Source organism: Malus sylvestris, chromosome 13, assembly GCF_916048215.2.
Source record: "Malus sylvestris chromosome 13, drMalSylv7.2, whole genome shotgun sequence".
Taxonomy (NCBI): Eukaryota; Viridiplantae; Streptophyta; class Magnoliopsida; order Rosales; family Rosaceae; genus Malus; species Malus sylvestris.
In genome coordinates this window covers 3070015-3095354 of record NC_062272.1, presented here as the reverse complement: position 1 = coordinate 3095354, position 25340 = coordinate 3070015, and the positions used below count along the sequence as shown (strand labels likewise).

The 25340-nt window shown below is 38.0% G+C and overlaps 3 protein-coding genes across 4 annotated transcripts; 1 reads left to right on the top strand and 2 right to left on the bottom strand.

Annotated features, from left to right (window-relative positions):
- Nucleotides 1–8990: 8990 nt before the first annotated feature.
- Nucleotides 8991–16259, bottom strand: LOC126594878 (phosphoenolpyruvate carboxylase 4-like). Of its 2 annotated transcripts, none has more exons than XM_050261138.1 (20): nt 15770–16259; nt 15381–15544; nt 15000–15123; nt 14725–14802; nt 14578–14646; nt 14405–14483; nt 14234–14310; nt 14028–14123; nt 13668–13809; nt 13021–13143; nt 12699–12751; nt 12339–12581; nt 12038–12163; nt 11823–11924; nt 11603–11749; nt 11249–11347; nt 10991–11046; nt 10649–10775; nt 10363–10569; nt 8991–10012 (listed from the first exon to the last, which is right to left on the bottom strand). In XM_050261138.1, exons 1-20 carry the CDS (start codon nt 15923–15925, stop codon nt 9188–9190), a joined length of 3093 nt encoding a protein of 1030 aa, XP_050117095.1. In that variant the 5' UTR covers nt 15926–16259; the 3' UTR covers nt 8991–9187. The 2 variants fall into 2 exon arrangements, with proteins under 2 accessions (XP_050117095.1, XP_050117094.1); XM_050261137.1 differs by having other exon boundaries at nt 10991–11079; nt 15770–16257.
- Nucleotides 16260–19398: 3139 nt separating this feature from the next.
- On the top strand, nt 19399–20139 carry LOC126594877 (nudix hydrolase 1). Its single transcript, XM_050261136.1, has 2 exons — nt 19399–19587; nt 19706–20139. Exons 1-2 carry the CDS (start codon nt 19440–19442, stop codon nt 20014–20016), a joined length of 459 nt encoding a protein of 152 aa, XP_050117093.1. The 5' UTR covers nt 19399–19439; the 3' UTR covers nt 20017–20139.
- Nucleotides 20140–23012: 2873 nt separating this feature from the next.
- On the bottom strand, nt 23013–23245 carry LOC126594875 (60S ribosomal protein L38-like). The gene has a single exon (XM_050261135.1). The coding sequence runs from the start codon at nt 23239–23241 to the stop codon at nt 23032–23034; it is 210 nt and encodes a 69-aa protein (XP_050117092.1). The 5' UTR covers nt 23242–23245; the 3' UTR covers nt 23013–23031.
- Between the last annotated feature and the right edge of the window lie 2095 nt (nt 23246–25340).

The window sequence follows — 25340 nt, the reverse complement described above, 5'->3', positions numbered from 1 at the left end:
CAAACTGGTTTGGCTAGATTCAAGAAGAAACACACTTACATACGCATTCCTATGATGGAAGAAGTGTGGTGACTGCTGATGAGTATAGGATACATTAGTTTAATGATATTGATACTTGTAAGTCAAGTGGAATAGTAGCAGCCTATTCTTAATCAATATCACCTATATGAGAGAAAATGTGGGGTCGCATTTATGAGAATTATATGGCTACATTCTATAAAGCTCTCATGAATCCAGGATTTGTTCAGGACCAAAATGAACACAAACGTATGAATTTGCGATGTGTTGGTGTGGCATATGTTTTGCTTATTGTCTTGGTTTACTGCGGAGATGAACAGTTCAAGATTTTATATTCACTGCGTCATCTAGTAAATCCGATAAGTATATACTAAGGTAGGTTCAAGTCCAAAAGACACCTCTCCTGATGTCTGTCACATCTATTGTTTACTCTCGTATCTTAGTTTCTCTAGGACTAAATAGTCGTCTCAAAATGTGGGGTATTGTTGGAAGTTTTGAGACTCTTGTCCCACATTGGTGAAAACAAGATTCCAACGTACCTTTATATATGTTTTGTCTTCTACAATATTAGTTATGTGTTGGACCACTTGGAATGGGAATTGAGGCTTGGGCCACCTTTTATGTGGATTGGGCTTGATGATTATACCATAATATTAATATAAATTAATATTAATTAATCAAGACAAGGGTCTTGGGCCTTGGGGCACTTGGGGCCTAAGAATTAAAATTAATCTGATCAATTAGTTTTAATTTCGAATTAAGTTTTTAATTAAATTAATTAAAAACGTTTTGATTAAAGATACAACCTTTTGTAGAGAGTTGTAAAGCTTCAGATACATCCAAAAGGTATTTGAAGAGGTATGAAAGAGCCTATATAACTGGAGTCCTCAGTTCATCATCTATCATCTTTTCTTCTTCCTTTTCTTCCGTACAAACTTTCCAAAGAGAGTAAACACACAAAGCAATTCGCTAGAATTCTATAATCCAATGCGGGTTGTAGGATTAGGCAGTTGTATCCTGGTCGAGCAGACGTTATAGAACCACAAGCACAAGAGTGGGACGGAATTACTGTTCGAAGGACATTGCTTTTACGCTAGCCTCTACCTTCTGTAATCAAGTTAGTACTGTTGATATTCTTATATTAATTTCTGTATTTATTGTATACTTTTCATTCTGTATAGCAAGTACTTTTTGTGAAATAAAATTGTGAATTTCAAGTTCTGTTTATTTCTGTTATATTGTTTATTTCTGAATTGTTTTCCAACAATTTTGAGAGAGTTTTCTTAGCTTTTTTCTAAGAAAAATAGGCCTTAGCAGTGAGCACTACATGTTGGGGTTTGACTATTCTAAAGAAAATAAATTTTAAATTGTGAAATTGATGGCTGCCCTTAGTCCACCAGAATATTGTTTAATATGGTGCAGCTTTTCAAGCACAACCAAACGAATGTTGCCAAACGCATATATCCAGCTAGAAAAATATATAAGATATCAATCTCTACATTTAGATTTTATGTAAGTTACTAGCATTTTGTTAAATTTACACTATTACAATAATTTAGCGATTTAGCGCACGACACATCACTTATAATTAAGTTTAATTTTAACTACAATTAAGTTTTCAAAAATTTAGAAAGAAATTGCAAACAGAAGTTAACCCTTTTTGCTGTTTGTAATTCAAGTATATTGATGCACACCCTATTCCATTTTGGCTTGATGGGGAGATTGGATTCGATGTCAACGACTCCCCCTACTTCAATTTCTTCCCAAAAGCATTTTATGCATTAGTTCTACTTTGATAATCTTCTCTCATTATGTGGCCCAGCTGGCAAAGTCGATTAAATTTCGAATTCCCTGTGATGCTTTTGTGGCAAACATATGTTGTGGATGATGATGAGGAGGGGCATTCTGATTTTGTTTATAAGATTGGACAAATTATTAGGTTCTTGAAATATTGGCTGCTTTCTAATTTAGAGCTCACTAACTAGATTAATTGATTTTATTCTCATAATTAAAGAAAAATACCCAATAGCTACTGATGATGAGGCAAATACGGGAAAACTAACCAAGAATTGTAAATCATAACGGAAAATTGAGTTAACTTATGTTTGAAATTTAATTTAATTTTTAAAATTTCTAATAATTAAACTTAAATTTAGTTATAGGTGATGTGTCATGCCATAAATCCTTAGATTATTATATGGTGGCGATTAAATGAAATGCGAGTAAATGAGCGAAGCCTAAATGTACAGTCATGGGATCTAAGAAATATAATACTACAACGTCACCAAAACAGTGTGTATCCTCTCTAGAGTTGCGGCATTTATACAGTTTAGCCGCTTTACAATTGTTTTTTTAATTATAATCTATGTACATATCCTCGATGCTTAATGGTGCTTTAATTATTTTAATTATTCTCTGTTTACAGTTTGGATTAAACGAATAAGAGAAGAAGAGCACACTCAGTACTATTTATGTACGTGTATGGTGATAATTGCAGTTGCTATAGAAATTAGAAAACTGCAGTTCTTAATTTTACTGCGAGATAAGGTGGCCGGTGGCCGGTGACAGATGTTGCTGTTGATTATTGTTAATTATCGTGCATTTAAAATAGTAAAATGCATAGTGAAAATTAATGGATTAAGTTGGAGCTTAACCACTGCTTAGTCATTGCCAAAACATTAAACCCATTAATCTCACCATGTCCATTATATCACATTTTCTCAGTTTACAACCATCCATGGCTCTGTATAATTCCTTCTTTTTTGTTCATTGTTGAGGTTATATGAGTGGTACTTTTGGTGGCCGGTTTGACCAACAGAATTTGCCTTAAGCGCACAAACAAGACAAAAAATCTCCATCGGACAAAATATATACCGCCATATCAACATTTGCTAATTATTAGATCCTTATTTACGTAGCACCATTAACTAAGAATCGATGTTGGATTAAAAGGCAACAAAAAGAAAAGAGAAAAAAATAGTACCAGTAAAATTCAATCAGAACATTTAAGGAAGAATATGTATTTCAGCAAACCTAATTTCATTACCATATGTATTACACCATTGACTCAGGTGGTTTCTGTGCCCTAAGGCCATCTCCAACCGAAGGCTGGCCAGATGGCTCGTTTGAGCCCTCTAGCCCTCCAAGATTCCCCAAGATATTAATATTTTAATGAACAGTACAGGGCCATATTTGCCTCCGTCTCCAACCGAGGGCCAGAGGGCCAAAGGGCTCGTTTTAGCCCTGTCACAAAAAACCGTCTCCAACCGAGGGCCAAAGGGCCATAGGGCCAAACATAATTTATTATTTAAATTTAAAAACTACAACAACTTAAATTTAAAAACAACAACCTATATTTAAACACTACAAATTAAATTTAAAAACAACATTAACTTAAATTTAAAAATTACAACGACTTAAATTTAATATCCATAATCAATATTATCTTCATCATCCGCCATTGTAGGAGTATAGTCAGAGATAAACAATTGCCGCCGAGCCATAATTTCTTTTTTTTTCCTATCAAAATAGGCCTTACTCATTGGAGTGTAATTCGAAGTGTTCCTTTCCATATTCTTATCATCCATCTCTTCTTGTATTTGTTTGGCTCGCTCTTCATGTCTACACTTCCTTTCTTCCGCCTCACGGGCATTTTGCTCCGCCAGTAATCGAAATGAGGACGCCACTTCATGTTGAGCGGCGTAATCAGCATTTGCCTTGCCCTTTTCCCTCAACCTTCGGGCCTTGTTTCGTCCCATAGGCCTAGGTAAAGAAATTTCGGACGGAGTCGGATTTTCTACCCTTGTTTGTTGAATGGTAGGAGATCCATCTTCATTCATATCTACAGATGGGGATGCAGCTTCCAAAGGATCCACTATATGTTGAGGTGGATCTTCAAATAACACCCACCCTTTACAAATTTCCCTACAACCGTGAAACTGAAAGGGTTTTGAGCTGCCCTCCATATACAATTCCTCCGCTTGGCATACCTAGAAAATATAATTAAAAAAATTTTAGGAAATTAATTCACGAAATTAATGTAGTATAATTAAACATTTAAAATAAACTGTAAAAACACTAACTTCGTCATAGTAATTGGCGCCGCTTTCATGTCTACTTGCTGCTGCTAATAGTGCTTGATGCCATTTATTCAAACTTGGATGAAGATGTTTCTTCCATCTTGAAGAACAACTTTCGTGGTTTCGGGTATTCGGTGGAATGGTGCCTTCGTAGAACTCTAAGTATTTTTTGGACACACGAGTCCAAACACCTTCACTTGTTTGAGAAATCCCCCTCACACTATCTTCTGAGATCCATCTATAAGCCTTGCAAAGAGCTTCATCTTCTTTTCGAGTCCAAGCCCTACCTTTCATTGCAGATAAGGCCATTTTTTTTTCAAAAAAAATGAAGGAAATATTGCAAATGAAATGAAGAAATATTATAGATGAAGGAAATATTGAAAAATTGAAACAAATATTATAGATGAAGGAAATATTGGAAAATATATTGAAGGAAATATTGAAAAATTGAAACAAATATTATAGATGAAGGAAATATTAGAAAATATATTGAAGGAAATATTGAAGGAAATATTAAAAAATATTGAAGAAGGAAATATTGCAAATGAAGTGAAGAATTGAAAGAACTTCACCATATTTATAGAAGAAAAAAATGTTTAAAATAAATTAAAAAAAAAAAAAACTAACGGCTAGTTCAACGGCTAGCTGACTCAGCTAGCCGTTACATTCAAAAATATTTCAAACTATTAGTGTCGGTTATAACCGACACTAATAGTAGAACTATTAAAAAAAAAAAAAAAGCTCTTCAATGTTGTCGGTTTTAACCGACAGCAATAGGAAACATTAAAAAAATAATAGCCAGCCCTCCAGACCTCTCCGATCCCGTGGGGCCCTCCTAGATTCCAGAGCCCTCTAGCCTAGCCCTCGGTTGGAGACGGTTTTAGGGCTATTTTCGGCCCTCTGGCCCTCTGGACCCTTCGGTTGGAGATGGCCTAAGCTAGCTAGCCAAGGCCACTGCAGTGATTTGATTTAGATTTTTCTTATCTCAACTGATGTATCAAGGCAAAGATTAATCCACCACGTATATTGAACATAAAGGGGTGTCTCAAATGATGCTAGGATGCACTATCAAGGACTTTTAACCACACATATATTGTCTTTTAAATTGTATCTTATCACCTGCATAACACAAGTGTCGGGTTTTTGTTTCTCACAAAAAGTCTTAGTGATAATAGGTAGAACAATTCATTATATATTGGATTTTAAGTTGTCAATTTTTTGATATAATCCTTACATTTTTTAACACGTACGGCATTTGTCATACATGAATTAATGATGAAATATCTTAATGGACTTGGTGGCCATCCAACAAAATATATATCGATCATTGTCTGGAATCTAAGTTTAAAACAAAAACACACACTGTGTACATGGGGTGGATATTCAAGGTTGACACGGATGTCACTCGCATAGAATTTAGAGACCTATAACCAAAGGCACCACCCCCATCAGTATCAATTCCATACGCAACTTGCGTTTCGTACGGCAGTATAACCATGTTGAAAAGGAGGGCAGATCCCACTTTCCGTGCCCTCTGTGCTCTCCTGTTTGTGTGGTCACAATTAAGTCACGTCAACATTTTATATTACTATTCATTTTTGTCTTATTAGCTTTATAAAAAAAAAATATAAAATATTGACGTGACTTAACCGTGACCACACAAAATACAAGAGTACAAAAAATGAAAAAGCGGAGAATCTGCCTCCTGTTGAAAAAACTACGTTTGAAATTTGAAGCATTTTTTAATAATTATATATGGCCGGCCCCTCACAGGGCTGCAGATTTTTTTTACTTGTAGTCGTTGGCATGTTGCCTTCACTCAAAAAAAAAAAACATTTATTTGACTTCTGTCAAAGCTTTTCGATCGATGGCTCCATGTTCGAAATGGCATTTGATAGAGTTAACCTAGTAGTGGAAAATGAGTTGATTGTTTAGTAATAGTAGTCCCTAACGGTCAATGCTGCAGCTTTGAGGAATAATAGTGGTGCTCCTGGATTGAAAGTTTCTATATCATTGAAAAGGGCTGAAACCCTAGTTAGAACTCTTTGGAGTTTGGACTGCATTGGATTGCATTATTGAGTGGGATAATATAAAGCAGGGAAGTATGCAAGATAGTACTAAAGTAGCCGGTGCAATGATGTAGAACATAGGGCTAAAATGATTGAAGTAGTGACGGCTTTGAGGAGAATCGAATTGATCGATCGCACAGAGTTCCAAAATTAAAGGATCCCAAAAATTTTGCTATGTAACATATAGCATTATTATATCCAAATGTGACTGATTGAAATTCAAGTGGGACCTATAATTGTCTCTTTTCCATCTTTTCTACTTTTCTTTGAAATAAACAAAAAAAAAACATTTCCACTTTTCTTAATTTTTAGCAAATTAATAATAATTAAGTGGATCCTACAACAATTACAAATAATACTTACAATCAAACATGTTGCCGGAAGAGTTAAATGGGCTTGTTTTGACATCCATTGAAAGTGTGTTTGGGGCAAAATTGATTATGAAGTTTAATTGATGATTTTGCAGGAAAGTATGCACGAGGAATCATCTTTAAGTGAAACTTCAATGTTGGATTTTTTGAAACTCTTGTTCATTTGGTTTCTTAAGATTGAACTAATTGTTGATTATTTTGTAATAGGGTTGTTTTTTGTAGCCTTCTATTCTATGCATTTAATGATATTTAGAAACCGACAATTATTGTGAGTTTTAAAGTTTGTTTTAATTTTACTTACTATTTTTTAGCATCAAAACATTGTTCAATTTTTTTAAAAGACTGTCTTAAGAAGGGCCATTTATGAATTCCACACAGGGCTCTGAAATCTCAGAGACGAATAGTTGGAAAGACGTACAATCGGTTGTAAGATTCAAGCATTGCATTCTTAGGCTCCGGTTTCTGATTTGGACCCGTAACACACTGTTTTGTAGAATACGACGACATCAGGAACAAAGTGTGACGCTTTACTGAGATATATGAGCATTTTGATCGAATTCCGTTGTTTACTATCCAAAATGGAATTTTAAGATTATAAGATATTTTCGATATTTTTTTATTTCTTTAATCGTTTCCTATTTGTACTTCTACAAAGTCTAGAGCAAGTGATTTAGGGCGATAGGGCTGTTATCTCTTGATCCATCAATAAATTTGAGATTTTCTTATTCCCTGAATTATTTCAGTATGCTAATAGATTCTAACTTAGGGTATTTCGTTTAGTTTCTTTGTTATTATATTACGTTGTGTCATGCTTCGAGATCATGATGACCGAGGATTCTGTATGGGAAATCAAATCCGAGGCATGGACCTAAAGCTGTCCGATCACGGAAAGTACTGAAATAATGCAAACACACCATTTTTTTCATTTCAGATGCTAGCTGAGAATTTAACGCCTATAGCTTACTGTTAGTAGAAAAACCGACCTGTAAGCTTAATTTGACACAACATTCTCACAAGTCGCTTTAGTGATTAAGTTCCACTTTGGTCATTGCGAGCAGCTGGTTCGCATTTTGTAGCTTTCCAAATGAAGAAATTGTGGTCATCAAAAGAACAGATTCCTCAAAATTCTGTCCTATTTTTCGTGAATCAAGATCATGTTAGCTAGCAGCATCAAAACAAAATGGAACCCTACCTAGCTAGCTTTAGTTATAAAAAAAAAAATTAGTTTGGCTGGGTCGCACGGCACCAGCTGTGTATGTGATGAACATCTTCAATCATACAGTTGCACGTAAAAGTTATTGAATCTAATTGTATGGCTTGGTGAAATTTATAATGGAAGTCAGAATCCAAGAAAGAAAGAAATGAAATGACTTCCCACTAAAAAAATGCATAATACAAAACAGGCTGGTGCAATGCTGTATAATTGTGGCACTACTAGGGCTGATACCAGCAGTTTAGATTCAAAATTGGGTGTAAAGCACTACTATATCAACGTCGAGAAAGAAAGAATTTGTGGTTGCTCCAGGAAGCTTCAACTAGATTTTGTTTTTTGGAGGTGTTGATTGAACTCACTTCCACAGCTGCAGGCATGGTATCTTCTTTAAGCAACATTTAGCATCTTGTAAATTTAAAAGAAAAGTTTGTCAAGAGGACAAGAGCTTGTGGATTTTGGAAATCAGGTTCTAATTTTAGTGGACAGTACAGAAAGTCTACTTTCCAGAGAGGATTGTAACTCAAGTAAACATAACTGGCAGGCTGCTTTCTCTGTGTTTGTACTGGCCTTTTTATTTTGTTTAATAAAATCTGATCACCAGTAACCACAATAACCACAAAGAGACAACATTGCTCCAATGGCTTCCATTATGAAATTCACTAGGATTTAACAAAGCTTTTGCTCAAGTGCTATTAGATGGGGTGGGGTGAGAATGGTAAATCTTTTTCTTTCTTCCGACACAACGATGTTCCAATTACACTAATTTACTAGGAGGGGGAGTCGAATCTAGATATAAGGAGACATGCACATTATCCTGATCAATTAGTCTAACCACATTTTCGAGAATGGTAAATCTTGGATTTAATTCGTAACGTAGACTTTAATTGTCTTTTTCTTTCTTTTTATTTTTATTTTGAAAATGGCCCATGATAGTAATAGGGCTTTGGTTACTATTGAATTGGCTTCAGTCTCGAGCTGGAGTTTGTTTGGAAGTTTGGTATTTGGTTTCAATGATACAAGTGTTCAACCGTTAGATTTGTTTTTTAAAATTGTTAAATCTTTTATGTTCAATCACAACTGTTCTTTTTTTGTAGCATTGAATGATATGTATCATTCAAGCAAAACTAAGAAGTTTGGGGCCCTTAGTTCTCAAAGAAAACTTTGTTCTAGACTTGTTTTTCATGTTTTAGCTACCGTGAGATAATGAAAAGAAAATATTGTAGGCGTATCCAGGTGCAAATAAAAGAAAACATTTCAACATTTCGCCATTGCGGTGGAACTATCTGTATAATATGTCCATGAAACCGACTGAACGATGCATAGAACGTTTCTCACGGACTTAGCCTCCGAATTACAGCAACCCTTGTGATAAAGCAAGACTGAAAAACAGAAAATGTGGAAATGTTCAGTAAAATAAGCTACATTCAATGGCTTCACTCAGCCTGTGTTTCTCATCCCTGCGGCGATCCCATTTATTGTGATGAGCAATGCATCCCTGAGTTTATTGTTATCGTCATCGCATCTCAGTCTCTTGAGTACCTCAACCTGCAACATGTTCATAGGATTGAGAAAGGGGAGCCTGCTTTCAATTAGCTTCCTCAAGCTCCGATTATTCTCAGATAGTTTCTCGTGCCCACTAACCACCAATACATACTTCTCTGTAGTCAAGAGCTCCTTTCGCAGCTCAGAACCAAGATGTCGCCTGCTTTCTGAGACAAGGACTTCGTCGTAGTGTTTGGCTATAGGAGCGTCTGCCTTCCCCAAAATCATCTCTATAAGGTCAAGGGTACATTGAAAGAAAGGCCATTCTCTGTACATGGCTTTTAAGTCTTCGGTGTGTCCCTTCTCGCAAACCCCCCTTAAACCTGCTCCAACTCCGAGCCATGACGGAAGAACAAATCTGGTTTGGGTCCATGCAAACACCCATGGAATTGCACGAAGATGTCCGATTCCTGTGGAGCTCTTTCTTCTTGTGGGGCGGCTTCCTATGTTGAGGAAGCCAAGCTCAGCCTGAGGTGTAGCCTCATGGAAGTAGGCAAGGAATTCTGGATTTTCATAGACTACGCTCCGGTAGTTCTGGCAACTAATTTTTGAGATTTCCTCCATGAGGTTACGCCACTTTTCTTCACGAGGTGAGTGTGGAGGGCGTATGGTTGCTAGCAGCACAGCTGTTGTGTATATTTCTAGCTGCCTGACAGCAGTTTGTGGCAGCCCAAATTTTGCCTGAACCATTTCTCCTTGCTCAGTTGACCGTAGGGTACCCTGGAAATTTTAGAAAACATTGTAGGTTATACATCATTAAGTAGAAACTACAAAGGTTTTTATTTATCTAGCCATCAGGCATAAGGTTAGACAAATTCCGGAACCGCAGAAAGAATGTACACTACAGAATCAAACCTAGACAGATTTAGTTGAGTACACGAAGATATCAAGCTATCGACAGTGTCTAAGTTCCAAACATAAGTAAAACTGTGAACTGAAGTAGGTTGCAGATTTGAGTAAGTCTTTATTCAATGCAGATCATGATTGAGCATTTATCCCTTCAAACATTTTAAAGCTAGAATGCAATCAAGATACAACAGACTAATGAATGAAAGAACAAGTAAACTTACCATTACAGAACCAGGCGGTTGGGATTGAATGGCAAGATATGTAGGGCCACCTCCACGACCAATACTTCCTCCTCGTCCGTGGAACAGGGTAACCTTAATACCGAATTCATTACATGCGGCCACAACATCCTCTTGGGCTTTGTAAAGTTCCCATGCTGCAGTAAAACGCCCAGCATCTTTACCAGAATCGGAATATCCAACCATCACCTGCTCAGTATAACTTTGTAAGCTCCACGAGATTCATAGGACCCTACCAAGGTTTATTCAAAACTGATGAGATAATTACCTCTTGAAGGCCATTATGGTTCTTGATTATGTGATCCCGGTACCAATCAATGGATAATAATTTTCTGATCGCCGAGCCAGCTTCTCTCAAGTCCTTCACAGTTTCAAACAAAGGAACCACCCGCAGCCTATACCAAGATGCATGAAATCCAGTTGTGATATTCATTCTAAGTGCGATTTATGCAGTAGGAAGGGCATTCCAGGAACAACTTAAAGGATACAAATCAATTATTACCCTATACATTCAGACAGCATCTCAATGTTCTTACTCATAAAAGTTTAAGATGGTAAATAAATTGCTGAAGTAATCTAGGAATATCGACATAGAGGTGTGCAAACTTACGTTCCACCAGGACACGGCCCTCCTAGCCCCCCACTAACAGCTAGTCGTGCATCTTTCTGCAACAGCTCGACCGCGAGAACATCACTTGCCTGCCAGTTATAAATTGAATGGCAACATTGATGCCAATTTTATCACTCAAACACATTTATGGAAACACTAATCTTGGAAAGAAAAAATCTCTTGATTTTAATGTGCACAAATTCTGCTTTATGGTGCACAACTTCAATATGAATATCGTATAGAAGTGGTATGACATACGTTTGACGCCATAGAAATCACATAGGCTCCAAGGGAATCACTCCCCAGCTCAGCAGCAATGTGGAAGGTATCAAGTACTTCCTTAACATCAGGACCAACCTGAAAAGATTTTCATGAGAAAAGCCATAAGTCTCACAGTGAATCACGAGCTCGGCAAATTGACAGGTAAAGAGTGTAAATTAGAGGCTTGATGCTGATAATACGAAGGTTCATGTTCAAGGCCTGCATCGCCATTGTTCGAAGTATACATTTTCAACATTCTCAAAACTCTTGGAATGAAATTTTCGATTGAAGTAATTAGGTTAGTAATTCTGAATTACGTTAGCACAGTTATCCTGATGCTAAGAACCTTACCTCCATGCTTTTTGGAACCAGTGGTCTCTTCCCCTTGAGCTCTTTAGTAAGAAATTTGAGTTTCTTTTCTTCATCCCACTCACTGTATGTACCCATATCCAAATATTTGGTAACAGCATCAAGTGTTTCAGCATGCCTACCAGATTCCTGTCTCGTTTAAATCTTCAGTTAAAATATGCTACCAGAGCAAGGTACAAATTATATGCCAAAATAAGCACACCTGACGCAAGTCGAGCTTCATTAGTACCATCCCAAACGTAGCAACTCTTCGGATCAGATCAGCAAGCCGACCGTCAGCTAGCACCCCAGATCCACATGATTGCTGCAAAAAAAATATGGTTGTCAACATTAGATAGAAGTTTGTACAAATGTTCCGCAATCGTGTGTGTGACACAGGTAGAGAAGGGGAGGAGGCATGAGTTAAAGAGAGATTACCAAAGACTCATAGCATAGGAGCAGCGGTTCTAAAAGTTGATCTGTAGTGTCATAGCAATCCCATGGGTCATAGTCACAAGGAAGATTTTCAAGAAGAAGCTCCAAACGTGTTCGTGTCTTCATAAGCTGAACCCGCGGAACAAATACAAGCATTAGTAATAGCCAGAACATACAACGACCCAATAGTCAATCCTTTTTAATAAAGCCTAAACCAACAGCACAGGAATATAAATAGAAACTTCTCTAAGCAGACAACGACGACATACTTGACATAATTGAAGAATGAGTTGATAAGCAATACCTTATCCTTTACATTACCAAGAACCACTCTATACGGAGCAATTCCAGATCTCTGAGGAGGCCTTGGCTCTAAAAGCTTTTGGAAACTAGACCTTCCAATCTGGGACTCTGCAAACATTTTCCTTTGGTTAAGAAGTCGACTTGAATTAGAAGGGGGAGACCCTGAAGATCCATTTGGTATTGTATGCCCATTGCGAAAAGGATTCTGGGATGAAGGATTTGACATTGGAGAGTCCTGACCGTCCTGTCGTAAGAGTGATATAAAAGTTAAAACAAAGAGACTATTTATAAGTAACTACAAACCATGTAAGAATCAAAACCGATGCTAGACTCAAATGCCAGCATCATAGAACTTCTTCACCTGATGGTTCAGCAGGTAATTAGCCCTCGGAATTTCAATTCGAGGAATGCAGTCTACATCAAAGGAAAAGCAAGAATCAGTAGTATGAAATATAGGTGAGAGGAAAAAGTTAGCTTGCTATATTACAGACACTAAATAATGTTTTTTCAAAATTCGATTCCCTCCACACTTGATAATGAATTAAACTCCAGTGGGATCATTTTCATAAGCACTGCAACGATGAAGTATTACTTTGGGAATTGATGTGGGTTACCACATGCATGATTTATGGTTTGATGCAGAACTAAACAATTGCAGTTTTAAGAGGATAATTAGATGTCACCTGTGCACGAGGGTTGATCAGCTCTGGCTGGAAGTTGTGATGGAAGAGCTGCACCTTGTTGCTTCGACTGATGTCTACCAAAGTACTGATGCCAATTCTCATGGCGATCCTCAGATGAAGTTTCTGGAGAGAAATTTGATTGCCTTAATAGTTCAAAGTGAATCACAAATATTGTGAACATATATATTATATATATATATAAATAAAGATAATGAATCCTCAAGCATTCCAATGGAGATGACCAGTAGGCAGTACATAGTTTCAAATTAGAAGGCTTGGGATAAGCAGGTCAGATTACGTATAGGCTACTTACAGAGTATTGTAAACAAAAGAGAAAAGACCACAATTCATCAATTTAATTACTCTCAAGTGAGTAACCGTGCAGTCTATCCCTGACATAGTGAAACTAAAGTAAGCGTTTAATGGCATATCAGTGTCTCGCAACATTTTTTCTTCTGCGTGACAGAGATTTACAATTGTTGATTAGAACATCAAACTAACTCAATCAGGTAACACTGTTACCCCCCTCCTCTCAAGCTAACGCTCAAGTAATTGAAATCTTATTGTAACCGCAAGAGAATAGAATTATTGACATAATCTGTTAAGCAGTCGATATATCAATGCAAAAGAACTGCAACATGCCAAACCTTGCTCTAGAATTTCATCTGCCAGCCTTGACAGTCGATCACTGCAACGGTTCATGGATAGCTCAAATTTGAGGTTATCAAGTTCTCGAATGTAGAGATCAATAGCCATCCACTTAGATAAAAGTGAGACATCTTTTGTGACCTGACAATAAAAAGAGAGCAGATCAGTAGTCGTCCTCCTAAACGAAAAATAACAGAACATCACACAAACAATTATAAAAGAATAAATTGAGCTACTTACAAAATTTTCGAAGGAATAACGTATTTATTGACAGAATAGACTTGTCTTGACTTCAAAGGAACAAGTAATACAAGTAGGAGAAAATTTACAAATCAGAAAACATTCGGACCTAGAATTACCTTTGCTGTTACATTGGGATTTCCATCTCTGTCACCCCCCATCCAAGACCCAAATTTTATAGGTGTGCAAGTTAATGGAAGTGGTTTTCCAGTATACTGACAAATATATCAGAGAAAGAAAATCTTGAGATAAAATTCAGAAAGACAGAAGAGAGTGTATGCACAAAAAGAAACTAGTAATAACAGAACAGAAATTGAAGACGAACCTTCTTCAAAGCATTGCTGACTCGACGTAGATAATGAGGTACAGCTTTCCAAAGGGATTGCTCCACAATGTTCAAACCTGCGGTATGATGTATGCAACTCTTTCTGTTAAGAACCAAAGAACTTGAATACCATTAGATAGTAGGTACAAATCTAATATTCAACTATTTTACCTGCCCTAGCTTCATCAACCGGCGTAGGTTTATGGCGCCTAAGCTCATCTGTTTGCCATATTGAAGTGATTTCTCTCACCTTCAAAAGCAAGATACATTAGCCAAACGGAAAATTAGAAATATGACATTTCTATGTCTTTTAGAATAAAGGAATTAGGCTGGAAAAACAATACCAGATCTTCAATCAGCATTTCTTTGTCTTCATCGCCAAGATCAGGTCGGTGCTTGTAGTCTAAAAGATGCTGCAGGAAAATATATATCATCAATCAAAATAAATGTTCGAAATGTTTAAGAATAATGAAAAGCCGCAAACAACTTACAGCAATTCTTATATGTTTGTATTGTAAGGTGCGACGATTAATTTGTGTAGGATGTGCAGTAAGAACAATTTCAACCTCCTGCAGCAAGAAAATGTTTGACATTGAGAATAAATAGACTGATAACTCTTTACCACAAAAACATTGACTATGCCTTAACCAAGCGAGTTCAACGTATACTCAGAGACCCAATTGAGCAATATACACCCTTTACTTCTCAACCAAGGCATACAAACCGAGATGAAAAGAAGGTAGAAGGAAAGGAAACAAGAAGAAACCTGCTTGCAAACAGTATTATAAAGCTCGTCTGGGGAAACACCACCATGAACAAGCTGATTAAATATATCGTCACAAGATTTCGATAGAGATGCCTCATTCGAGTCATTTCGCTGCTTGCGAACCCTACACAAAGAAACAAAATTTCAATAATAATAACCATAAAGCTTATAAAACTCAAAGATGCAAGAAATTTAAATAGTTGTCTTTTCTCCAAGTCAACATTCTCTTATTTTTCCTATTTCATTGCCACAACTGGAAAAGAACGAAACTTGCATGTAGTTATAAGAAACTGGGCTACTCCCCGTATTGTTATATGGTCATACGGTGGAACCTCAACTTTCTAAACAAAACCGCGGATTTGGAGAAGGTGAAGAGATTACCTGTGATGGGTTTCGGCAATGCCCATCAAATTAAGGTAGTGGCTGAAAGTACGAGCGAGGATCAAGGCCTCCTCCAAGCTCATCTTTGATATTTCCGACGCCAGTTGCTTCTCCAGCACCTCCGCAACGTCCTCTATCCCCGCATTCCTCATATTACAAGCACTCTGAAAACACACACGCACACGTTCAAACAAGCAAAAAAAGCCCGATTTAAGCCTCTGTTTGGTTGGCAAGAAAAGCCAGGAAATGCAAGGAAAGTTGTCGAAACACAATACTCTCATCGCCATTTTTTGTTTTCTTTAGCTTCCTCTGTTTTTCTCGGCAACCAAACAAGGTTTAGGAAGTTTCGAAATGCAAAGGGAAGGAGAGAGACAGAGAGTGTGAATTACCTGAGCGAGGATTCGGGTCCTTTCAACTTTCTCCATGATTTGGCTTCGGACCTCTCGCTGCAACACCTCCTGCAGAAGGCTGCCGAGCATTCTGCAGTCGTCTTCGAAGCTCTGGAAGGAGATTTCCTCCGCTATGTCGTCCGTCGTATCCGTCATTGTTGAAGGGGATGGAGTTCAACAGAAAGAATGGGATAGTGGAGTTCTAGAGAGAGAAAGTGTGGTTGTATAAGTGTATGAGAGTGTTTCTGTGTGTGTGTTTTAGAGAGAAAGTGGAAGCGGGAGACGCAGAGGAGGAGGAGGAGGAAGATGGTAATGGTGGAAGTTGTAGTGGTGGCAGGAAAACAGAGAGAGGGAGGGACAGAGTCTATGCGTACGGATACTCTGGGGTGAAATTCGGACACACTTTTACCGAATGGAATGCCAAGGCTTGCTCCCAGGTGGCACTCTCCTCGGTTTTTAAGGACAGCTCTGTGGCTCCGTGCCTACCTAATTCGGGAGATATTTTTATTTTTATTTTTTATAGAACCATATATTTACATCAAATCATTTGTAATTCGAAATTTAAACTACCATTAGACCTTCAAGAAATGTTAGGTAGATTAAATTTACAAAACGTGTTATTTTAGCCAATACAAAATAAGTTATTAATTAATATTTAAATAATAATTCATGTTAACGGTCAAATATGGTGAGGCTAACAAAGACCAATATGGTCGCGTGGTTGGCCCTTGGTGGGTTCGGGATTGAAATGATAAAAACTAAACAACAAGATTTAAGTCGTTCACCCTTAAAAATTGGCCTACATCCGAATATATTGACAAAGGCTTACAAATAGCACTTGGCTCAATACAATTTTTTTTTCTTTCAATTAGTTAGACCTATTCTAATGAGTACTTATCTTCCTTATATAGGCCCTCAATTGAGCCCTAAGTCTCTGGGTTTGAGTCTTCCACTTCCTTTACATTTAATGCGCCGAATACGTAGACTTAACCTGCTAGCTATCCCTCATTTCTTTAATGGACACATGACAACGAAGTGACATTCATTCAAGTCCACTTGCATGTTATCTTGAGACAACGTGTACCGAGCGCCTTGCTCGCCCCTAGGTTGGTGAGAATCCACACCCGAGTGCTTAATGTGTCAGCCTCTACGTTCTTTCATAGGCAAACCCCTTTGTTCTCTTTGAGAGTGCTTAATATGCCAGTCTTTATGTTCTCTTTGATAGTCGCCACGTGACTTAGAGTTGATGTCTGAATAGGCATATCTCTATGTTCTAGGGACTTCATGCTATAAAGTTGTCAATACCAACTTGATGTTGCTGGTCGAAAAGCACTTTATGGAGAAGCGCTTGGTTTCATTGTAGCAGACAAACCAGACTGCTAAGCGATTGTCTGTAGCACTCAGGCTCATCCTTCCTAATTCTATTGAGCCTTGGTCTTTCGTCTCTTGGGCCTTTCTTCCTTTAAGCATGTGTTTCTTTAAGACTCTGGGGGTAAGAATGGACTCCGCATTAACACGCAAATTATCAATAACTATAATTTATAAAATTTGATCTATATAATTAGTCTCCTTCGCATTACATTAGATCACTAGACTCTAGAATAAGTGGTGGGACAAAATCTAGTTTTATTCATAAAATGAATAAATAATTCAACAAATAATGGAGTAAATAAATATAATAAAAAACTGGTGGGATCATACCGGTATATTCCTAGCACAGATCTTATCCTGATCAACAAGTTTGACAGATAATTGAAAGGAAAAGAATCTTTCTTTTTTGTTTTCTACTTAAAAGATAGTAGCTTACTAATTAGTAATGAAAAACGAAAAATTTTAAAAAGAAATGGTGTATTTAGAGATGGAAGGTTTTTATTTTTATTGTTTTTTTTAAGAATATTTTTATTGTTTGTTGTTTATTGTTTATTGTCACCTATATCCAACTCTAATTTACACTAAAATTAATATGTTAAACTAAAATATTTACGTAGTTGAAAATATCAATGTGTAAATTTATAAAAATATAGATGTTGATATTTCGACAAATTATGAAAATTTGCAATGAGGCAATATATCAACTCATTCAGATTTAGTAGAAACTAAAGAAAATTTTCTAAAATAAAAATTTTAAAATTCGAAATCTGTAATGAGTTCATCAAAATTTCTGTTGTGAATCGATAAATATCATCAGTGTTCATTAATTTTTCCATATCTCATCAAATAGGATGAAGTTTACATTCCACTTTTTATTTCTGTATTGATCTTTAATCTTTAAATATTTCAACGAAAAAAATGATAATTTCGTAAATAATTTAAATATTGATTGTGACTTTTATTTAACTTTTATTTTATCACAAGAATTGGTTGTGAGACTTGAGTGTGTGACAAAGTTGGTTAAAAGAGGACGCGAAGGGCTAGTCCTCGTGATATATTTGGTCAATAAAGTACTTGCATAGTTGCATTCAACTGCCAAAAAAAATTTGATCAACTTTTTAGATATTTACTTTTGGTGCAGCCACTTGGCAAAATCTTTCTTCATCTACCATTCTCGATCAAAGCTGAAGAAAGAGGATCCGGATTTTCTTTGTGAAGATGTTTGAAAATTTTCAGTCATATTCGTTCATCGTATATCGTGTGATTATAAATCATTGTAATAATTTTTATTTAAAATTGAATATAAACAGTACCTGATAAGAATTGATCTCATGATATATGATAAACGGATATAATTAAATATCCCAAAATTATCACAAAGAAAATCCAACGAGTATCATCGTTCAAAGCTGAATACCCGCATGAAGAAAGCGACTGTTTCTGACACCTATTTGGACGGGCATTGTTTTTCCTTCTTTTGGGTAAATTGGGGCTCCAGGCCCAACAAGCAAAAAGTCCTTGACAAGGCCCATTTTAGTAATTTGGTCTTCTTCATCCACTAGGTAAGTTGATCCAGGTTTGCCAAACCCATTAGTTAATTAGTTAACAAGCCTCATAGCAAAGCAATCTCATACAGTTATCTACGACTGTTAATTTACGTGTTATAATAAGATTTGATATTTAACATTAATAACATCATGTGATACTATTTAAAAACATATATAAAATATTTGAACTACATAAACTCGTTAAAAAAATAAATTAGCATGTAGCATGTCACAGTCATGAGCCATTTTATTCCACATTAAACATTATTTGAATCAAGTCATACAACGGGCTCAATACAATTAAATATGAAAAAGAAATCTCCATTTCGCTTACAAATAAAATAAAATAAAATAAAAAGAACGACATAATGATAATTTTCTCGAACAATTTTCTTAAAAAGAAATTATTAAACTTTGTTAGTGAGGCTGGGTAAGTCCAAAAGCATTTTTGCGTGTAGCACAAGCATGACGAAATGTACAATAAATACTTATTTTTCGTTGGTGTTATGGACTAACCGCGTATTTAAATCCTAAACCCTAAAGTTTCAACAAAAGAGATTCAACGTCAATCAATCGGTCAACTCCCAGCATTCGTGGCGGGAAAGCCCTAAAGCAGAATGGGGTCGAAACGACATCATTAAACAGCGTTTTGACCGAAGGGTCCACCGCAAAACAGTGAATCAGCCTTGCTTTTAAAGTGAGTCGAGTCCTGGCGTCGGGTCAGGTGCGTTGCGTACAAGAGCAGAAACAAAATGGAAAACGGGACTACAGCCGCCGCCGCGAAGCCTAGAGTGGCGGTGGTGGTGTTTTTGCTGAGAGGCAAAACGGTGCTGTTGGGACGCCGCCGCTCCTCCGTCGGCGACTCTACCTTCGCCCTCCCCGGCGGCCATCTCGAATTCGGTAATTCTCGCATGGGTTTTCTCCCCCCTTCTGTCCTAATCCCAAATTAATTACTTAATTTCGTTGAATCAGTTCCAAATTTTCAAATTTCCACGGCCGCGTTTTGTAATTTTTGCAGGAGAGAGCTTTGAGGAGTGCGCGGCGAGGGAACTGAAAGAAGAAACTGGGCTGGACATTGAGAAGGAGAAGATGGAGTTGCTGACGGTCACGAACAATTTGTTCTTAGAGCCGCCGAAGCCGTCGCATTACGTGACGGTTTTCATGCGCGGAGTGGCGGCGGATCCAGATCAGGAGCCCCAAAACCTGGAGCCAAACAAGTGCGATGGTTGGGAGTGGTACGAGTGGGACAATCTCCCAAATCCCCTCTTTTGGCCTCTGGAGAAAATGGTCAGGACCGGATTTAGTCCTTTCCCCAAAACAGTGGAATAAATGGAGATTCAGCAACCATATGTATTGCTATGTAATTTTACATGCAGGATCATGCATGTGTATTATTGTACCATTTTGAATGCTTATGAATCGGTAAAAATTGAGGGGTTTATTTTGTTTCAAGATTTGGGTTTTACTTTTCCGAACACTTACTTTTATGCTCGTAACTACTTAAGTTGCAAAGCGTTTGCAATTTAGTTCGTTTGGATCATAGTTTCTGACTGTGATACTAGTCAAAGCCAGAGTTAGTTAATCACCAAAGGGATTTCTGCGTCATCACGTGGTGTTACAAGATCATCGTTGCGGATTAGTAACATCAACAGTTTCCAATCAGGCTTAGACCATGTCCATAGAAAGGAATATTGCATCAGATGATGTGAAAACTTCATCTCAAACCTTTTTTTTTTTTTGTAGGAAAAAGCTGAAATTCATTAAAACTTAAAAAGTAAATTGGCTAAATAGCCAAAATGGTCATTGAGATTTGCATAACTCATCACTTTGATCCCTAACATTTCAAATCAATAAACATGGTCCATGAGATTGACCACCATACATCATTTTGATTTTTCCATTAAAAACTTTGTTAAGTGTTCCGGAGCTCTTGGCCGGAAGTTTGAGCAATTTTCAAAGCTTCGTAACTCAATCGTTTCTTAACCAAATTCGACCCATAATATATCAAAATGAAGATAGAAAAGTGTAGAATAAGATTATATAGCCCAATGGCTGCCAGAGATGGCCTGAAAATAGTCTCAAAGTTGACTGGTTCGAGAGAAAATTGGAAAACTCGCCGGAAACTGAGTAAATTTTAAACGTTCATAACTTCTTCAATGTTCAGCGAAATCAAGTGATTCAAAAATGAAAACCATACTTCTCGACGAGAAGAAGAGAATGGTACCTTTTTAGACGGCTAAATTGCAGTGATTTGGCTTGAAAATGGCTCAAAAGTGGCTAACTCGAGACATAGACAACCAGTTTTGAGCCCTTTTTCAGCCAAAACATGGCAAGTTAGCCATCGAAAAAGGTACCATTCTTTTCGTCTCATCGAGAAGTATGACTTCCGTTTTTGAATCACTTGATTTCATTGAGTATTGAAGAAGTTATGAACGTTTAAAGTTTACCCAGTTTTCGGCAAGTTTTCAAGTTTTCCCTCAGACCAGTCAACTTTGAGGCTATTTTCCAGCCATCTCCGGCAACCATTGGGCTTCTAAATAGGTATAATCTTATTTTACACTCTCCTATCTTCATTTTGATATATTATGGGTCGAATTTGGTTAAGAAACGATTGAGTTACGAAACTTTGAAAATTGCCCAAACTTCTGGCCAAGAGCTCTGGGACAATTAACGGAGTTTTTAACAGAATGATCAAAATGATGGATGGTGGACAATCTCAGGGACCACTTTTATCGATTTGAAATGTTAGGGACCAAAGTGATGAGTTATGCAAATCTCAGGGACCATTTTGGCTATTTGGCAAAGTAAATTACAAAGGCAACCAACAATCTAAGAAAAATAGTGGGAGGCCCAATCCCACATTGACAAAGGCCTTAAACAGAGGGCACACCACAAGCAGAAAAAACCTAATCTCCAACAGATAGAAGCAGTCGTTGAACTCTCACCAGTAACCACCAGAGTGATTGCCATGTAGGAACCAAGACGAACGGAGGATCCATAAAGAGTTAAGCACAACTAAAAAAGCCAAAAAAAAAAAGGGAAAGAAAATCCAACGAAAAAATCAGAACTTAAATCTCTACAATTGACCAAGTCATCTAGATCCGTACACCCAACCACCACACATGCAGGAAGAGAACCAGGTTAACACAACATAGGGGTGGATGGAGCAAGGGGTTGTGTAAAACACCCTTAATTTTTTTTATTTTTTATTTGGTAAACTAGGAATTGCATTCCAAGGCAAAGATGCCAATAAGATACAGGAAAGCCTACCGCGAGGCAATCAACAAGCTAGAAGGACCAAAAAAAACAATGTAAGGGGATACAACAATAGTGACGCTTCAACCAAGTGAAAACGTCACCCCAGACACTGCCAAAACAAAACTAATGTGGACAGGGAAGACCATCATTGTTCAATACAAAAACCAACAAAGATGAGGGCTGATCGACCCAAACAACATCACATATCTCTGGGCAATCAACTAACGCAAGACCATCCACCGCCATATTGGCTAATCTTGGAACCCAAGACTAGCGACAGTTTTGGAAAGCTCCCCCCAGCTGTTCCACCTTTGCTAAAATAGGAAAAGCCTCATAATTGCCATTTTCAAGAGAATCATAGAGGCAAAAGACGACCTCAAGAGAGTCCGATTCGAAAATTACCGAGCAAATACCCATAGAGGCACACAATTCGCACCCATAAAGCAGCACCAAAGCTTTAGCCTCCACATCATTGGGAGCCTTAATCGAGTACCTCACTACTGCAATAAAATGCCATTCTGCATCTCTCAAAACTACCCTAGCGAACCCTGACATGGACGCCTTAGACCATCTAGCATCAACATTAATTTTTGTATATGGGGAAGAATGAGGAATCCATAATGGAACCTAGAGTGGAACCTAGCCATTCACAACAATCACCAGTGTCCCAATTGCCTCGGGGGCCTTCATTGCATCCAATAACGATCCCACCGCATTGGATATTGCCAAAACTACCTAGGTGGGATTGATTGACACTTGATCAAACACAAAGTTACAACGGGCTTTCCAGATAAACCAATGGGTGAAAGCCACAATCGACCGAACCCGTCTTCTGTTAGCATTGAACCTGAGATTAGAGTTAAAAACATCCTGCAACCAGAGCACCCACGATGAGATACTGTTATATCAATTTTTTAGCTTAAATCACCACCGAACCATCAATGGCGGATCCAAGAAATAATGTTTGGGGGGGGTCAATAAGGATAGCGCGCAGCGCGCAATTTTTTTTTAACAGAAACGGCATGCATATCGTCATTTCATCGAGTCTTGGTAGGATAGCGCGACCGGCTACTCCAAAATCCTTGTTCAAAGGTCCTGAACGTTCAAACCTGGAGGAAGAGATTGCTTCAACTTGTCGGCCTTCTCGGAATCAAACACATAAAGTCTGTAAAGGTACTTGGAGCACCGAACCTTGAACTTGACAGCATCCTTGGTCCTCTTGATTTTGACATTGCGGGCATCCTTCCTTCTTGCAGTTAGAAGGAAATCCTTGATCTCATTGATCTGCTTCGGCATTTTACTTGTTGCTCAGTCGAGACCGGAGGCTGCGAGTTCTCTCTCAAAGTCCGCATATTTCTATTTTGATGTTTCCTGGTATGAACTACCAGTACACTTTGATTTCAAATAGTTCTGAAAACAGAAGTACTTCTGGTGGAAATGATAATTCCTGTTGATGCACAAAATCAGCGAAGACTTTGGTACAACAGAAAGTGTCAGGTTTTGTGACCTTCGCTTGGTTGCTTCGGTCACTAGTGAGGATAAGTACGTAAATAAATAGAGACAGAGAAGCAAACACAGAATGTACGTGGTTCACCCAGATTGGCTACGTCCACGGAGTAGAGGAGTTCTTATTAGTAGTGAAGGGCTTACACAAGTACAAAGGATCAAGCTCTCAATTTAGTGAGTTCTTGTGAATGATTTAACACAAAATGGCATTAGGCAATATTGTGGGGGGATGACCCCTATTTATAGAAAAACTTGTAGCTTTGTCACATTGACATGTGTCATGTTATGATTAGTTCTTGATGTTGACACGTGCTGCGCTCTGATTGGCTTCTAATCTTGACACGTGTCGAGTAGTGATTGGCCTCCTGGTCGGAGGGGAACTCTTCTGGGTCCTTGACAGTATAGCGTTGGCCGGTGCTCGGTAGTTTCGGGATTGGTCAAGTATGGTACAAACAGTGCTCCCCTAAGTTCCCGAGTGAGGGAAACTCCTCGGTTGGGGACTTGCAAGATCCAATCCCTTGAGTAATCACGAAACTTCTAAGTACCGAAGTGTGGTCTGATCTTCATCTGCCCTTCTCTGGAAGTACCTTTCCTCCATCCGGGAATGGTGTATTTAGCTGATGTTGACGCACAAGGTAATGTATCAATTTCACTTGAAGCTTAGTTGTAGTTTCGGGCTTAGTCAAGTGTGATACAAACCCTATAGTAGGAGTCCCCCAAGTCGCCGAGCTAGGAGATCTGCCGAAAGAGGTGACAGACAAGGTAAGCAGTCAAACTTCCAAGTAAGCAACCCAGGATCAGAGGTTTGACTTCGGCTTCCGGTTGATTGTTCTCATTCTCCTTGTCTCTCATTCAACTGCCAGGATAAGGAGAAGCAAATGGATAAGAGATGATATGAGATACTTTTGCTTTTGAAGAAGTAACTTTCCACAGGCTTATTCTTGAACTGTGCTGGAGGGTTTTCTGGTGCCCTTCAGAGTATAAGGCCGACTCAAAAATTTGAGGGTCAAAACAAGTCCATCAAATCTAGAGTACGTTCGACCTTGATGATATGGGATACTTTTGCTGTTAACGGAATAATGAATGTGGTATGGAAAGGTGTCGTGCTGTAGTGATCTGTTTCAGCTCACCGTTGAACCTTCTGCTTCAATCTTTTGCATGGCAGAAGTGGTGTGCAACCTTTGCATTTAAATGGTCCTTCAGAACATTCCTTCATAGTGACTCATCCACGCTTGGCAGCTTCAGTGTAAAGAGCCAATATCTGATCAACTGTCATGAGGCATTTGCCGGTGGAATTCGTGACCTTGACAGCAGTTGAGGATGAGTACTCGAGAGCAATGCTAAGTAAGCAACCAGGCAAAGGCTCCAGGCAGTCAGTTCCAAATTGGAGGTTTGATTTCAGGTTCCGACTGACTGCTCTCTTTCTCCTTGTCCTGCAGGTGTGGACAAGGACAAAGACAAAGACAGGGAGAAAGCATGATATGGGATACTCTTGCTTTCGACCCTGATGATATGAGATACTCTTGTTCTTGGTGTGGCTTATTTGCTGAGGTATTATCGGGGGGAAATAAAGCTGAGTATTTCGAAAGGTTATGTTGAGGGTGCCTTTTCGAATGCGAGAAAGGGTTGAGCATTTTTGCAGGTTTGCCTGTCCGTTGAGGAGGGAGGTCAATGTATATAGGGATTTCCCAATAACAAGTAGTAATGCTATTCCTTTACCCTTCTTGGTCACAGCAATGTAGTGCGAGCTGCCAGCTTCACGTGTTTTAATTTTGTCAGAGCACTTTGAAAAAGTGGTATGTGGTATCTGGAAAGCTGATATTACGTGTGAAGATTACAGACAAGCTTTATCTAAGGAAATCTGGCTCTCGAAGTTCTGAGAGTTGTGC